At 37.7% G+C, this 17,554-nt stretch overlaps 1 protein-coding gene across 8 annotated transcripts in view; it reads right to left on the reverse strand.

The window, feature by feature from the left end:
- Positions 1-17,554, reverse strand: part of DNM3 (dynamin 3) — a 575,478-nt gene that overhangs the window by 98,740 nt on the left and 459,184 nt on the right. For all 8 annotated transcript variants that reach the window (XM_054456210.2, XM_054456187.1, XM_063648645.1 and 5 more), the window contains one exon: positions 3,751-3,862. In XM_054456210.2, the coding sequence (XP_054312185.1) occupies positions 3,751-3,862 (112 nt within the window). The remainder of the gene's footprint in view (positions 1-3,750; positions 3,863-17,554) is intronic.

A 17,554-nucleotide genomic window follows, 5' to 3' on the forward strand; every position in this document is an offset into this window, starting at 1 on the left:
AACCATTCCATCACTTGGACGTGACGGAAAAAAATATATAGTGAGAATGTATTTTAAAAAGTGCGCATATGTAACCTTACTAGAAAATAAAATCCGTCTAACACAGCATTTCACTCAAATTTGGGTTATGGCTGTTTATCTAATGATGCCAAACTTACACAATTTTTAAAAATGATCTATATAGAGATTTCTTTCCAGTCAAAATAGAGGTATCTTGTGCAGAAAGCAGAACTTTGTAAGTTTAGACTCATGTCCATGCATGACACATAAATGTTTCATTATTAGGGTAGCAACTGACTGATTTGTAGACTCAATGGTTTATTGATATGAAAGCAAAATCACACTACTTAGACATTCTAAAAATTTACACAGATGGAGGCATCTGTTATTAGGTTATTCTGACTTCATCAAGTCTTTCTAAATTAAGAATAACTACCTAAAAATAATTTCCTTCCCCCAAATATAAGTGAGTGTTCACAAAATACAAACTTTAGATAAGCATTCTAGTTAATTTCATCAGTTAGCTGCCATTTAAATATCTGAAACTCAAGCAATTATGTAATACGACCTGTAGGACTACATGGTGCATAAGAAATGCAAATATTGTTTATGATAAAAACTGAGAAAAGGCAACATCATCGCACATTGCTAAATTTAATTTCCTGTGTTGCTTTTGGTATGTACTAAAAATTCCTCTGTCTTGATCTTCTAAGCAATTGTACCAAATATGCGTTGATAAACAAATAAAAATGATATAAAAAGAATCAAAATAGATTGTGTTGTGAGATTTGCTTAAAATTGAGTATTCTAATTAAAAATAGAAAATATTTCCTTGTCTTTTTGATGTAGAGCTATAGATACATAAAAATCCAGCCAGTTTACTGGGAGATGGATAACTTTGATTTTCTAGGACAGTTTTTCCCTCATAAGAGATTCATTGTAAGTTTTTGTTTTTGTTTCAGAGACAGGGTATCACTCTTTCACACAGGCTGGAGTGTGGTGGCATGAACACTGTAGCCTGGGCCTCCCAGGCTCAAGCAATCCTCCTGGCCTCCCTTGTAGCTGGGATCACAGGTGTGTGCCACTGTGCCTGGCTAAGCATTATTTTTGTTTAAATGGCAAACTTGTCTAGTGCATTTAAAATAGGTTTAATTTACAAAATCATGACTTAACAAAACATTTTCACAAACATTATAGTTGCATGTTAAGGCAGACACACACACACACACACACACACACACACACACACACACACACACACACACACACATTGATAAATAACCAAGCATACAAGCATATTTGGAAGATAGAAAATAACAAAGTATTTATAATCTCACTGGGCTATATGATAATATTCACAGTATTTCAACCTTCCCCTAGCTGTTAAAGAAAGTAGTTTTGATGAAAATGTTCATAATAAGAATCATAATAATTATAATTATAAATGAAAATATAGTGCTTACTTGTACTTGCCCTGTTCAATGCTTTCCCTGCATTGTCTCATTTAATCCTATCAACCGCCCTATAAAAGACTACTGTTATCTTCATCTCAGAAATGAGAATCTTGAAATGTGAAAAGGCTAGGTAACCTGCCCAAGACCTCACAGCTTGGAAGTAAGCACCTGGAATGTAAATATAAGTGGTGTGACACAACAGCCCATGCTTGAACTCACATGCTTTACTACCTCTCATCATTCTCAACCATAATGAGCTTTTAAGTACATAAATCTTATCGTGTCACTAAGTGACTTGAAACCTAGTAGTGGCTTCCATCTCACTCAGAATGAAATTCAAAAGGCTCGCCCCATCCTTCAAGGCCTACATCACCTGGTCCCTGACCCCTTCCTTTGTTAACCAACTACCACCTTTGTCTTCCCTCACGGTGTTCCAGACACACTGGCCTTGCTGCTCCTCTAAGACACTGAGCTTGGTTTTGCACTTGCTATCTTCTGCCAAGAGTACTCTTCTTCAGACTTCCAGATCCTTTACTCCCTCCCTTCTTTGAAGAGCCTGCTCTAATGTCAACTCTTCAAAGAGGCCTTCCCTCATCACCTTGACAAAAATAAAGCTTGCCTGCCCCTTATTCTCACTGTCTGTCCCTTTAACTTACTTAACATTTTACAGAACTTATCACTATCTTAAATAATGGTGAACAATTATCGTTATTCACTCCCTTGTTTAATGTCTGCTCCAGCGGGGGCAGGACCTTATTGCTATTGTTCACCTCTGTATCACCAGGGCCTAGAATGGCAGCTGGCAAAAAGCATATGCTCCAAAGGTTTGTGTGGAATGAATTAATAAAAAATTAGGTATGTGTGCATTTTTAATATAGAACATTTGTGAAATTAAACACACTACCATCAATGGATAGGGAAGAGTAATAAGTGATAGAGTTAAAAACAAAAGTAAAAGTGGCACTCTGATGTTTAATGATTTCTCACATGTAGTCTTTAGAGTGGTACATATCTATGCAAATATCTACGCATATAACAGGAGAACAACTCGACAACAATTATGAAAATCATATATGAATGCTTCTGTACTCCTGGCTATTGACAGGAAAGCATCTAGTTTAACTTCCATTTGGAGGGCACAAAGCATATTGTGGGAGGTTCATTGTTTTAGGTGCCAGACAGGTATAGGATGACAAGTATAGCATGCAATGGCGTAAAGAGGTCTATGTGTGAGTTAAAATAACAGCAGAGAGGATGACATTTTGGTGCAAGTCCTCAATCCTGTATTCCTGAAACTCTGTTACATTTTAGTACAACCCCAGAGATGTGGTCAGCCCTGAAACCCCTCTAGAAATACTTAATTGTCCTATGTTTCACCCATATCTCAGACTTTCTCTTGAAAAGACTCTCTCCCTATTTTGAACCTAAAAAGGACCCAACTCATGCATGACCATTCCTATAAATTGATCGAGAGCCAAGTAGGCACCTCAGGAGTTAAGCTGAACTAAATCCCCAAGGCTTAGTCTCAGTACTTTAGTTCTGGGGAGAAACCTGGATAAGCTAGATATTCAGGAGGAAGCAGCAAGTGGAGAGGTCCACTCAGTGGCAGTCTGTTTAATGGTGGGTGCACATATGTTGGGTGGGACTTCTGTTTAAATTTAGACTAGTCTGTGTAATATTACATTTTCCAAAGAACACAAAGAAAAGGTCTGTTTATTAACTTGAATGAGAGAAGTGTCTTAAAGACACGTGAAGCATATTAATAAAGATAAGGGAAATAGCAATATATTTCTTTTTGTTCTTTCACACTCATGAGGATATTAAACAGAGTTTGCACACAGATATACTTATGGATACAGGGAATATAGACATAATGAAAGGGGATGGATTTTTATTAAAATGAGTATATTTTAAGCAAGTCAAAATGCTGGTGTTATGATTGATGATATACTGATTGTATTAATACCATGATAAGTATGAAAAAGCATATAGAGAAAAATGAAATTTTGAAATAAAACAAAAAACTTTGTCTTGGGCTGAGATTGCATATATGTTTTATGGCTGAGTAGGACATTTTCGTTAACAAATATACTGATTAACCTCTTCAAATAGAAATCTAATAGAGAAAAAGCATTGTTAAAAAATATTAAAAGAGTAAGCGAAGTATCAGCTAAAAGTGTGACAAATTAATTAAGTCAGTAAGAAAACTAGTTTCTCCAGCTTATAGTATGTAGGATTAATATTTTCTTAAGCATAGCTAATAATAATTTTTAAAGAAGAGATATATCCAACTTACTACAGATTTGTCAGGATAGACCCCAGCTCTTAGTAGAGATGCCTTCCAGCTGTCGACATCCTCCTGGGAATCACATGCCAGCTCAAGGAAGCGATAGTCTTTGTATACATTCCTGGAGTTCAAAAAAAAAAATCATGCTTTTAGTTTGAACCAAATTCAAAGTCATTTTATGTTGCTGTAGACGATGATGATATAAGTGACAATCCAAATGGACAGTTTCTGACAGTCACTGGAGGAAAACAAAAACAACTCATACTTTAAAATAATTAGTGAATTTCTACATGTATCTACAATATTTTTTTTTAAATCACATTACAAAGCTCAGAGTTATCTGTACTGCTACAAAATTAAAAAGTAAAAAAAAGTACAAAAATTTTTATATATATAATATATTATTATATATTGAATAATATATTATTATATATTGAATATATATATTCAATATTATACACTGGGTGTGAACTGATTGGAACTTGTGCTGTGGGGAAGGAATTGCTATTGCTCAGCAGCTAGATCAATTCTCTGAAGATATTTTACGAGTCTAAATGACTAAATAGCTCATAAAACTTTAAGATGCATCGCAATAATCTTACAAACCTAAAAGACAATGCCAGATGCAAAACAGAAATGCTCATTAAATTGTGAAAAGGAAAGACTGATAACCAGTGTTTAATAGGGTGAGATGCCAGTGAAGTGCATATTTATGACGGGGACAGTATTTTCCTTTTGTATTTCTTTTCCTGATATTACATAAAATGCAATACATGCCCATTATTAAATATTTGGAAAGTAGAGAAAAGAATTAAAATGGTAACAATCATCCAGTTTCTACAGCATAGAGATAACCTTCTTTTCTTTTTTCTATTTAAGATTTTTATTATTATTATTATACTTTAAGTTCTAGGGTACATGTGCACAGCGTGCAGGTTTGTTACATAGGTATACATGTGCCATGTTGGTTTGCTGCACCCATAACTCATCATTTACATTAGGTATTTCTCCTCATGCTATCCCTCCCCCAGCCCCCACCCTATGACAGGCCCTGGTGTGTGATGTTCCCCGCCCTGTGTCCAAGTATTCCATTGTTCAGTTCCCACCTATGAGTGAGAACATGCGGTATTTGGTTTTCTGTCCCTGTGATAATTTGCTCAGAATGATGGTTTCCAGCTTCATGCGTGTCCCTGCAAAAGACATGAACTCATCCTTTTTTATGGCTGCATAGTATTCCATAGTGTTCATGTGCCACATTTTCTTAATCCAGTCTATCATTGATGGACATTTGGGTCAGTTCCAAGTCTTTGCTATTGTGAACAGTGCTGCAATAAACATACGTGTGCATGTGTCTTTATAGTAGTGTGATTTATGATCCTTTGGGTATATACTCAGTAATGGGATCACTGGGTCAAATGGTATTTCTAGTTCTAGATCCTTGAGGAATCGCCACACTGTCTTCCACAATGGTTGAACTAGTTTACACTCCCACCAACAGTGTCAAAGCATTCCTATTTCTCCACAACCTCTCCAGCATCTGTTGTTTCCTGACTTTACTGATCGCCATTCTAACTGGTGTAAGATGGTATCTCATTGTGGTTTTTGATTTGCATTTCTCTGATGACCAGTGATGATGAGCATTTTTTCATGTGTCTGTATAAATGTTTTCTTTTCGAGAAGTATCTGTTCATATGCTTTGCCCACTTTTTGATGGGGTTGTATGGTTTTTTTTCTGGTAAATTTGTTTAAGTTCTTTGTAGATTCTGGATATTAGCCCTTTGTCAGATGGGTAGATTGCAAAATTTTTCTCCCATTCTGTAGGTTGCCTGTTCACTCTGATGGAAGTTTCTTTTGCTGTGCAGAAGCTCTTTAGTTTAATTAGCTTCCGTTTGTCAATTTTGGCTTTTGTTGCGATTGCTTTTGGTGTTTTAGATATGAAGTCCTTGCCCATGCCTATGTCCTGAATAGTATTGCCTAGGTTTTCTTCTAGGGTTTTTATGGTTTTAGGTCTAACATTTAAGTATTTAATCCATTTTGAATTAATTTTTGTATAAGGTGTAAGGAAGGGATCCAGTTTCAGATTTCTACATATGGCTAGCCAGTTTTCCCAGCACCATTTATTAAATAGGGAATCCTTTCCCCATTGCTTGTTTTGGTCAGGTTTGTCAAAGAGATGGTTGTAGATGTGTGGTGTTATTGCTGAGGTCTCTGTTCCATTCCATTGGTCTATATCTCTGTTTTGGTACCAGTACCATGCTGTTTTGGTTACTCTAGCCTTGTAGTATAGTTTGAAGTCAGGTAGCATGATGCCTCCAGCTTTGTTCTTTTGGCTTAGTATTGTCTTGGCAATGCGGGCTCTTTTTTGGTTCCATATGAACTTTAAAGTGGTTTTTTTCCAATTCTGTGAAGAAAGTCATTGGCAGCTTGATGGGGATGGCATTGAATCTATAAATTGCCTTGGGCAGTATGGCTGTTTTCACAATATTGATTCTTCCTATCCATGAACATGGAATGTTCTTCCATTTGTTTGTGTCCTCTTTTATTTCGTTGAGCAGTGGTTTGTAGTTCTCCTTGAAGAGGTCCTTCACATCCCTTGTAAGTTGGATTCCTAGGTATTTTATTCTCTTTGAAGCAATTGTGAATGGGAGTTCACTCATGATTTGGCTGTTTGTCTGTTACTGGTGTGTAAGAATACTTGTGATTTTTGCACATTGATTTTGTATGCTGAGACTTTGCTGAAGTTTCTTATCAGCTTAAGGAGATTTTGGGCTGAGATGATAGGGTTTTCTAAATATACAATCATGTCATCTACAAACAGGGACAATTTGACTTCCTCTTTTCCAAATTGAAAACCCTTTACTTCTTTCTCTTGCCTGACTGCCCTGGCCAGAACTTCCAACACTATGTTGAATAGGAGTGGTGAGAGAGGGCATCCCTGTCTTGTGCCAGTTTTCAAAGGGAATGCTTCCAGTTTTTGCCCATTCACTATGATACTGGCTGTGGGTTTGTCATAAATAACTCTTATTATTTTGAGATACGTTCCATCAATACCTAGTTAATTGAGAATTTTTAGCGTGAAGGGCTGCTGAATTTAGTCAAAGGCCTTTTCTGCATCTATTGAGATAATCATGTGGTTTTTGTCTTTGGTTCCGTTTATGTAATGAATTATGTTTATTGATTTGTGTATGTTGAACCAGGCTTGCATCCCATGGTGAAGCCAGCTTGATCGTGGTGAATAAGCTTTTTGATGTACTGCTGGATTCAGTTTGCCAGTATTTTATTGAAGATTTTCGCATCGATGTTCATTAGGGATATTGGTCTAAAATTCTCTTTTGTTGTGTCTCTGCCAGGCTTTGGTATCGGGATGATGCTGGACCCATAAAATGAGTTAGGGAGGATTCCCTCTTTTTCTATTGATTAGAATAGTTTCAGAAGGAATGGTACCAGTTCCTCCTTGTACCTCTAGTAGAATTCAGCTGTGAATCCGTCTGGTCCTGGACTTTTTTTGGTTGGTAGGCTATTGATTATTGCCTCAATTTCAGAGCCTGTTATTGGTCTATTCAGAGATTCAACTTCTTCTTGGTTTAGTCTTAGGAGGGTGTATGTGTCGAGGAATTTATCCATTTCCTCTAGATTTTCTAGTTTATTTGTGTAGAGGTGTTTGAACTGTTCTCTGATGGTAGTTTGTATTTATGTGGGATCGGTGATGATATCCCCTTTATCATTTTTTATTGTGTCTATTTGATTCTTCTCTCTTTTCTTCTTCATTAGTCTTGCTAGTGGTCTATTAATTTTGTTGATCTTTTCAAAAAACGAGCTCCTGGATTCACTGATTTTTTTGAAGGGTATTTGTGTCTCTATCTCCTTCAGTTCTGCTCTGATCTTAGTTATTTCTTGCCTTCTGCTAGCTTTTGAATTTGTTTGCTTTTGCTTCTCTAGTTCTTTTAATTGTGATGTTAGGGTGTCAATTTTTGATCTTTCCTGCTTTCTCTTGTGGGCATTTAGTGCTATAAATTTCCCTCTACACATTGCTTTAAATGCATCCCAGAGATTCTGGTACGTTTTGTCTTTGTTCTCATTGGTTTCAAAGAGCATCTTTATTTCTGCCTTCATTTCATTATTTAACCAGTAGTCATTCAGGAGCAGGTTGTTCAGTTTCATGTAGTTGAGCAGTTTTGAGTGAGTTTCTTAATTCTGAGTTCTAGTTTAATTGCACTGTGGTCTGAGAGACAGTTTGTTGTGATTTCTGTTCTTTTACATTTGCTGAGGAGTGCTTTACTTCCAACTATGTGGTCAATTTTGGAATAAGTGTGATGTGGTGATGAGAAGAATGTGTATTCTCTTGATTTGGGGTAGAGAGTTCTGTAGATGTCTATTAGGTCTGCTTGGTGCAGAGCTGAGTTCAATTCCTGGATATCCTTGTTAACTTTTTGTCTCGTTGATCTGTCTAATATTGACAGCGGGGTGTTAAAAGTCTCCCATTATTATTGTATGGGAGTCTAAGTCTCTTTGTAGGTCTCTAAGGACTTGCTTTATGAATCTGGGTGCTCCTGTATTGGGTGCATATATATTTAGGATAGTTAGCTCTACTTGTTGAATTGATCCCTTTACCATTATGTAATGGCCTTCTTTGTCTCTTTTGATCTTTGTTGGTTTAAAGTCTGTTTTATCAGAGACTAGGATTGCAACTCCTGCTTTTTTATTTTGCTTTCCTTTTGCATGGTAGATCTTCCTCCATCCCTTTACTTTGAGCCTATGTGTGTCTCTACATGTGAGATGGGTCTCCTGAATACAGCACACTGATGGGTCTTGACTCTATCCAATTTGCCAGTCTGTGTCTTTTAATTGGGATATTTAGCCCATTTACATTTAAGGTTAATATTGTTATGTGTGACTCTGATCCTGACATTATGATGTTAGCTGGTTATTTTGCTGGTTAGTTGATGCAGTTTCTTCCTAGCATCAATGGTCTTTACAATTTGGCATGTTTTTGCAATGTCTGGTACCGGTTGTTCCTTTCCATATTTAGTGCTTCCTTCAGGAGCTCTTATAAGGCAGGCCTGGTGGTGACAAAATCTCTCAGCATTTGCTTGTCTGTAAAGGATTTTATTTCTCCTTCACTTATGAAGCTTAGTTTGGCTGGATATGAAATTCTGGGTTGAAAATTCTTTTCTTTAAGAATGTTGAATATTGGCCCCCACTCTCTTCTGGCTTGTAGGGTTTCTGCTGAGAGATCCGCTGTTAGTCTGACGTGCTTCCCTTTGTGGGTAACCCGACCTTTCTCTCTGGCTGCCCTTAACATTTTTTCCTTCATTTCAACTTTGGTGAATCTGACAGTTATGTGTCTTGGGGTTGCTCTTCTCGAGGAGTATCTTTGTGGTGTTCTCTGTATTTTCTGAATTTGAAAGTTGGCCTCCCTTGCTAGGTTGGGGAAGTTTTCCTGGATGATAGCCTGAAGAGTGTTTTCCAACCTGGTTCCATTCTCCCCATCACTTTCAGGTACACCAATCAAATGTAGATTTGGTCTTTTCACATAGTCCTATATTTCTTTGAGGCTTTGTTCATTTCTTTTTACTCTTTTTTCTCTAAAGTTCTCTTCTCGCTTTATTTCATTAATTTGATCTTCCATCACTGATACCCTTTCTTCCACTTGATTGAATTGGTTACTGAAGCTTGTGCATACATCATGTAGTTCTCGTGCCATGGTTTTCAGCTCCATCAGGTCATTTAAGGTCTTCTCTACACTGTTTATTCTAGTTATCCATTTGTCTAATGTTTTTTCAAGGTTTTTAGCTTCCTTGCAATGGGTTAGAACATGCTCCTTTTGCTCGGAGAAGTTCGTTATTACCGACCTTCTGAGGCCTACTTCTGTCAACTTATCAAAGTCATTCTCCGTCCAGCTTTGTTCCATTGCTGGCGATAAGCTGTGATCCTTTGGAGGAGAAAAGGTGCTCTGGTTTTTAGAATTTTCAGCTTTTCTGCTCTGGTTTCTCCCCAGCTTTGTGGTTTTATCTACCTTTGGTCTTTGATGTTGGTGACCTACAGATGGGGTTTTGGTGTGGATGTCCTTTTTATTGATGTTGATGCTATTCCTTTCTGTTTGTTAGTTTTCTTTCTAACAGTCAGGTCCCTCAGCTGCAGGTCTGTTGGAGTTTGCTGGAGGTCCACTCCAGACCCTGTTTGCCTTGGTATCACCCGGCGGAGGCTGCAGAACAGCAAATATTGCTGCCTGATCCTTCCTCTGGAATCTTTGTCCCAGAGGGGCACCTGCCTGTATGAGGTGTCAGTAGGCCCCTACTGGGAGGTGTCTCCCAGTTAGGCTACATGGGGGTCATGGACCCACTTGAGGAGGCAGTCTGTCCATTCTCAGAGCTCAAACATCATGCTGGGAGAACCACTGCTCTCTTCAGAGCTGTCAGACAGGGACATTTAAGTCTGCAGAAGTTTCTGCTGCCTTTTGTTGAGCTATGCCCTGTCCCCAAATGTGGAGTCAATAGAGGTAGCAGGCCTTGCTGAGCTGCAGTGGGCTGCGCCTAGTTCGAGCTTCCCGGCTGCTTTGTTTACCTACTCAAGCTTCAGCAATGGGGGACACCCCTCCTCCTGCCAGGCTGCTGCCTGGCAAGTCGATCTCAGATTGCTGTACTAGCAGGGAGCAAGGCTCCGTGGGTGTGGGACCTGCTGAGCCAGGCACGGGATATAATCTCCTGGTGTGCCATTTGCTAAGACCGTTGGAAAAGCACAGTATTTAGTCAGGAATGTCCCATTTTTCCAGGTACAGTCTGTCACGCTTTCCCTTGGCTAGGAAAGGGATATCCCCCAACCCCAGGTGAGGTGATGCCCTACCCTGCTTCGGCTCGTCCTCTGTGGGCTGCACCCACTGTCCAACCGGTCCCAGTGAGATGAACCAGGTACCTCAGTTGGAAATGCAGAAATCACCCGTCTTCTGAGTAGATCACGCTGGGAGCTGCAGACCAGAGCTGTTACTATTCGGCCATCTTGGAACGGGACCATAACCTTATTTTCTTATACCCTTTCGTTGTACCTATTTTTCAGATAGTTGAGGTTCTATTTCTCTTCCTCCCACCCTCCATTCCTCTCTAGTTCTGTATTATCTTGTGTCATGCTTTTTCACTTACTGTTATATCATGGTCATTTACTTATACCATTAAATATTTATAAATGTCAGATTATAGTAGCATAATATTCATTCATATAAATGTATGATGATTTAACTTTCTCCCAATATTAATTTTCCTTTTTGTTTTGCTATCATAAATAATACTTAAATAAATATTTTCATCCATGAGCACTTGTCACATTTACTACTATTATTTTCTGAAGACGGATTCCTATAAATAGAGTTACAGGATCTAAAGTTTTTTTGTTTTTGTTTTTTGTTAGAGACAGGATGTCTCTCTGTTGCCTGAGCTGGAGTGCAGTGGCACAGTCATAGCTCACTGTAGCCTCGAACTCCTGGGCTCATGTGATCCTTCCACCTCAGCCTCCCATGTAGCTGGGACTACAGGCATGTGCCACCACACCCAACTAATTTTTCTATTTTTAGTAGAGACAAGGTCTCACTGTGTTGCCCAAGCTGATCATGAACTCCTGGGCTCAAGCTATCCTCCTGCCTCGACCTCCTAAAGTGCTAGAATTACAGGAGTGACCCACCATTCCCAGCCTAAAGTTATGATCATTCTTAAAACAATACAAACTCCCAATTACCTTTCCAGAAAAGATAGTCCAATTTAGACACACTGGCAGTATACAAGATTAACAAGCTTTCTTCTCCCTTATTCTTTCCCAAGGTGTGCTCATTTATGCCTAAGAGCCTCCATCTCCACCTAAACTCAAAGGCCCATGTGTTTATATCTCCTGTCTAGACCTTCCCCAGAGTGATACTGCCTATTGACTTCTGCTCTTGAGTACTGCCAAGGAACCTTGACGTGAAAAACTGAACAGGTGGTTTACAACTTGGTCTTCTTTCAATATTCCCATTTTAGTGGTGTAATTCAGATACTTTAGGGGTATTTTGGACACCTTTCACTCTTTATCACCTGTCTTCTATTTTACTACATAAAAGTGTCCTCTTTAAATTGCTATTATAATCACCTCTCTTTTGGACTATTATTATACAATAGCCTCCTCATTGGTCTCCCAGCATCCCATGGCCTCTTTTAACTTGCTGTCTGATTTTTATAGTTTTAGATCTTACATTTAAGTCTTTAATCCATCTTTTATATGGTGGTAGGTAAATGTCCAGTTTCATTCTTTTGCATATGGCTATCCCAGCACCATCTATTGAATAGGGAGTCCTTTCCCCATTGCTTATTTTTGTCAACTTTGTCAAAGATCAGATGGTTGTAGGTGTGGAACTTTAGAAGAAAATCTAGAAAATACCTTCCTAGAATTGGTCTTGGCAAGAATTTATGACTAAATACTCAAAAGCAATTACAACAAAAATAAAAATTGACAAGAGGGACCTAATTAAACGAAAGATCTTCTAGACAGCAAAAAAGAAACTATCAATAGGGTAAACAGACAACCTACAGAATGGGAGAAAATATTTACAAATTATGCATCAAACAAAGGTCTAATATCCAGAATTTATAAGGAACTTAAATAATTCAGTAAGTGAAAAACAACCCCATTAAAAAGTAGGCAAAGTACATGAACAGACACTTATCAAAAGAAGACACACAAGCAACAAAAAAAAAAACATGAAAAAATGCTCAACATTACTAATCATCAGAGTAATGCAAATCAAAACCATGATGAGGCACCATCTCACACCAGTCAGAATGGCTACTACTAAAAAGCCAAAAAATAACAGATGTTGGTGAGGCTGAGGAGAAAGGTGAACACTTATATGCTGTCGGTAGGAATGTAAATTAGTTTAGCCACTGTGGAAAGCAGTTTGTAGATTTCTCAAAGAACTAAAAACAGAACTACCATTTGACCCAGCAATTCCATTACTGGGTATGTATGCCCAAAGGAAAATAAATTGTTCTGCCAAAAAGACACATGTGCCTGTATGTTCATTGCAGCATTCTTCATAATAGCAAAGACATTGAATCAACCTAGGTGTCTGTTAATAGTGACCTGGATAAAGAAAATGTGGTACATATACACTATGGAATACTATGCAGCCATAAAAAGAACAAAGTTATGTCCTTTGCAACAACATGGATGGAGCTGGAGGCCATTATCCTAATAATATTAATGCACAAACAGAAAACCAAATACTGCATGTTCTCACTTATAAGTGGGAGCTAAACATTGGGCACATATAGACAAAGTTGGGAACAATAGACACTGGGGGTTACTAGATGGGGAAGGAAAAAGGGAGGAAGGGTTGAAAAACCACCTACTGGGTACTATGCTCACCACATGGGTAATGGGATCATTTGTACACCAAACCTCAGTGTCATGTGATATACCCATGTAACAAACCTGCACATATAAAATAAAATAAGTTGATATTAAATAAATAAGTAAATTTGTTATCTGCACTGAATCCTCATGATCTTCTGAAGTAAGACACTCCGATGATTATGTGCTATTAGGAAAAAGGCCACACTCCCTATGATGGCCCCCAGGGTCTGGGCAGTCATTACGTTCCTCTCCAGTTTCTTTGAACACTTTGCTCTTTCTGTGCCAGCCACCTTGGCCTTCTTTAGTTCCTCCAGTGTGTCAGATGTGCCACGCTTACTTCCAATGCTTTTGAATATGCTGCTCTCTGCCTGCAGCTGTCTTTCCATCTCTCTTTGCACAGTTAATTCCTACTCTATCTTGGGATTTCAACTCAGTCATCACTTCATCAGGCATCACTTCCCTGACAGTCCTACCAGGCCAGCTCCTCTGTCATACATTTTTCCCCCTTTCTATTATTATTTACCTTTCCTTTGTAGCACTCATCACAGTTGTGATTTCAGAATTATGCATGTGTTTTTCTTTTTATCCTTCTTTCTTTTCCTTTCTTTCTCTTTCTTTCTTTCTTCTTTCTGTCCTTCCTTTTTTTCCTCTCTTGCTTTTAGTTATTTATTTTCATTAATGTCTACCTTCTCAACTAGCCCATAAACTCCAACAGAACGAGGAATGTATCATTTTTATGTTCAACATTATATCCCCTGGGGATTCTGGGAAGATGATGGCTTAGGAGTGTTCCATTTCCTCTCCACTTCTTACTCAGTTCAAACAGGTCCTCTTAAGTCAAGCAGATATTGGGAGTGGTACTCAGGTAGACAGGGTGTGAGCAAGACATCTGTTGTGGCACTTTCTAGCTTTAGGACAGGAACCAGCAAACATCAGATTCTTGGTCAAGCTGTCTTTGATGACTGCAGGACCTTTGAGTGGGCCTGACCCTCTGGTCCTAAGAAGGTGTGGAGGGGCTAAGTTTTTCTTCTCTAATGCAGAAGGCTCCCCTGAGTCTCCCATAGCAGTGCCTATTACTGGCCCATGACAACTGAGACATCTGTGCCTTCCCACACTTGTAGGACCAGCCCACTTAAAGCATCCAGCAGTTGGACTTGTGCCACGAAGAACAAATGAAAATGAAAGGATACCTAAAGAAGCTAACAGTCAGAGAGGGAAAGAATGAGGAAAGCAATCACAGCGGTCCATCAATGAAGGAGAACCTTTGGGGAAAGCAGAAGACAGAAGAAAATAAGGACTTGAAGAGGCACACGAACAGCATTGAAAAAGACTTCCTAGAACTAAAAAGTCAGATTTTTAAATTAAAACATTGAGTAGATAAATAGCAAGAAAGGCTGATCAGTGTTGAGACTAGAATTATCAGCTTTGAAGATCTAATAGAAGTGGAAAAATATAAAAGGACAGAAATGATGAGGGTGTGGAGGAAAGACCCAGAATGTCTAACTTGTGAACAAGAGGAGTTCCAGAAAAAAAAAGAAAAGGAAGATAGAAGGAGAAAAACAATTATAAAAGACAAATTTTTTTAAAAAGAAACTTTCCCTGAGATTTAGAAAGACACAAATATGTACATCAAAAGTACAATCAGGTGGAATTAATGAGAAAAGATACAACTGAGGCATATGAAGTTCTAATAAAAAAGAAGTATAAAAGAAAAATGTGAGAAACATACTCCCAGATAAACCTTGTATGACAGAAGAAACCAAAAGTAAAAATTATTTAGAAAGCAATAAAGATATAAACACTTCATATCCAAAGGAGCAAAGGCTGTAGGAAAATGTATAACCTTAAATATGCTCATCATTTAGAAAAGAAGGTTGGTATTCATCTAGATAAATTATAAAATGATTTTTTAAAAATAAAATAAACCAATAGAGAGAATTAACACAGATTAAAGCCAAAATTAAGGAAATAGGAAATATAAAAATATCAGAGGTTAAGGACATTCACAAGTATTTTCCCTTTACCAGTAAATAATACACTTACAATCCTAATTAAGGGGGAAAATGGGAGAAAACAAAAGTATACAAGATTGCAAATGAGAAACAATAGGATAATGACCACAAATATAGAAGAGGTTGAAAAAATTAAAATATTATATGCAACCCTATGGCAAAAAATTAAGAATCTAGAATAAATTAACAATATCTTTAAAAATACAAATTACCAAAATTAACTCAAGAAGAATTGAAAAATCCAAGTGTTAGTATTTAACAAAACACTACCAAAATTAATAAGATGCTTTTTTTTTTTTTTTTGAGATGGAGTTTTGTTCTGTTGCCCAGGCTGGAGTGCAGTGGCATGATCTTGGCTCACTGGAGCCTCTGCCTCCCAGGTTCAAACGATTCTCCTGCCTCAGCCTCCCAAGTAGCTGTGATTACAGGAACACGCCACCAGGCCCAGCTAAGTTTTGCATCTTTAGTCTAGATGGGATTTCACATTGTTGGCCAGGCTAGTCTCGAACTCCTGACCTCAGGTGATCAGCCTGCCTTGGCCTCCCAAAGTGCTAGGATTACAGGCGTGAGCCACTGTGCCCGGCCAAGATGCTATGTTTAAAAGGCTAACATTAACTGCAAGACGAAAATATACAAATCAATTGCTTTTCTCAATACTACCAATAACTTAGGAAATGGGAAAACACTCCATTCACATTAGGAGCAGAGTCTTTAAAATACATAGAAATGAATTTTTTTAAATTAAGGAAATGATAATATCTTATTGAATAGCACGAAACAAGTACCCTTATAATTGGAAAGGGAGGTGTGACATCACCAGGATGGTGGAGAAGGTCACCTGCTAATATTCCCCTACAGCAACAAGAATTCCACATCCCTGTATAGTCAGAAGTCTCTTTCTGGGAGCCTCAGGATTCAGGTAGGAGTTTGTGAAACACTGATGAAGCCCTAGACATAGGAGGGTTGTTTTGAGAGTATAGAATGACACTGAGGTGGCTGATCCACCAAGCTTGCTCCCAGGTTCAAACTTGGAAATGACCCAGTCCCCCAAGAGCCTTGGCTACAGTCCATTTGGCCTTTAAGCCTGCAATTAAAATCATCTGCCAAGGGGTCCAGAAGGAATCACACAACTAGTGCTTTGGTGGAGAGACTTGTCTGAATGCTGGCATCATCTTGGCAGTGAACTGAATGTTGCCCTGTGGCTTTGCTCCAACCCCTCTAATAAATTAAAAGGGATATTTGGATGACTTGATTTGATTACACTATACCCCAAGGTCTCACAAAGTGACCAGCACTAGTAGGTATTCAATAGATATTTATTGAGTAATGAATCTCATACCCATAAATATTGACTGTCATCTTTAAAGTATGTTTGCTAATTTTATAACTTAAAAGTGATTCTCCATCAATGCTTTAATACTTTTGCTTACTAAGGACTTTGAGCATTTTAGTATGTTTATAGAAATGAAGTTCTTCATTCTGATTTCATTACAAAAATATAATACAATATTTTTGTATAGTATTTCAAAGTCTTTTAACTTATTCTTTGCATTTGCCTGACCTATCTTTGTTTCTTCTTTTACTTTTACATTTTTTTCCATTTGTTTTACTTTTTTAAAAGTCCTGTTATAAATGTCAACAGTATAATTGGGTTTTGGTTTTAATCTCAGTCAGAAAATCATCATTTTTGATTAGGAAAGTTTCAATCATGTTTATTTCTTGCCATGGCTGTGTGCTTAGCCTTAGTTTTATCATTTTGAGATACGATTTGCTGTTTTTAAATGCTCTTGACTGTTTCTTCTGTTTTGTTGACAAATAAGCTGGCTTTTTGGCTTCTACATTTTTCAGCAGTTATCTTTCAGTTTTTAAAATCATTCTTGAATTCACTTTTGTATATATATATGTATATATTTATATATACACATACAATTCAGGAATACAAAAATAATCTCTGACTTCTTGAAGAATTTAGAAGCTTTTACTTTCTGCTGCTTTCTTCATGACATTTGCTAATCTATCTAGAAATACTGACATATTATTTCTGAATTTTTTCACATCTTTTCCTTCTTTTAATTGTATTCAGTTTTGTTATATTTAAGCATTTATTAGATGGAACTCTACATGTTTATCTTGAATAAATATTTATCATCAGGCATCTTCTACCTGGACTTCCCCGTTGTAAATTCTTACTTGGATTCAGTTTTTGAGTTGGCCTTATAGTTCAAAGTTGCCTGTCTGGATTTCTGGTTGTCACAGTGCCCACATTTCTCAAGTTGATGTAGTGAAGAAACGTAGAGGCTTCTTTGGGTTGTCTTCTTGTTTGGCCTCATTTTTCTTAATCAGGGCAAAGCATGCACTGGTCACTGATAGATTTTCAATCCAGTTCAATCTATGAGTCTTGCAAATGTTGACTGACATCTCTACTT

This window comes from Pongo pygmaeus, chromosome 1, assembly GCF_028885625.2.
Source record: "Pongo pygmaeus isolate AG05252 chromosome 1, NHGRI_mPonPyg2-v2.0_pri, whole genome shotgun sequence".
NCBI classification, from domain to species: Eukaryota; Metazoa; Chordata; class Mammalia; order Primates; family Hominidae; genus Pongo; species Pongo pygmaeus.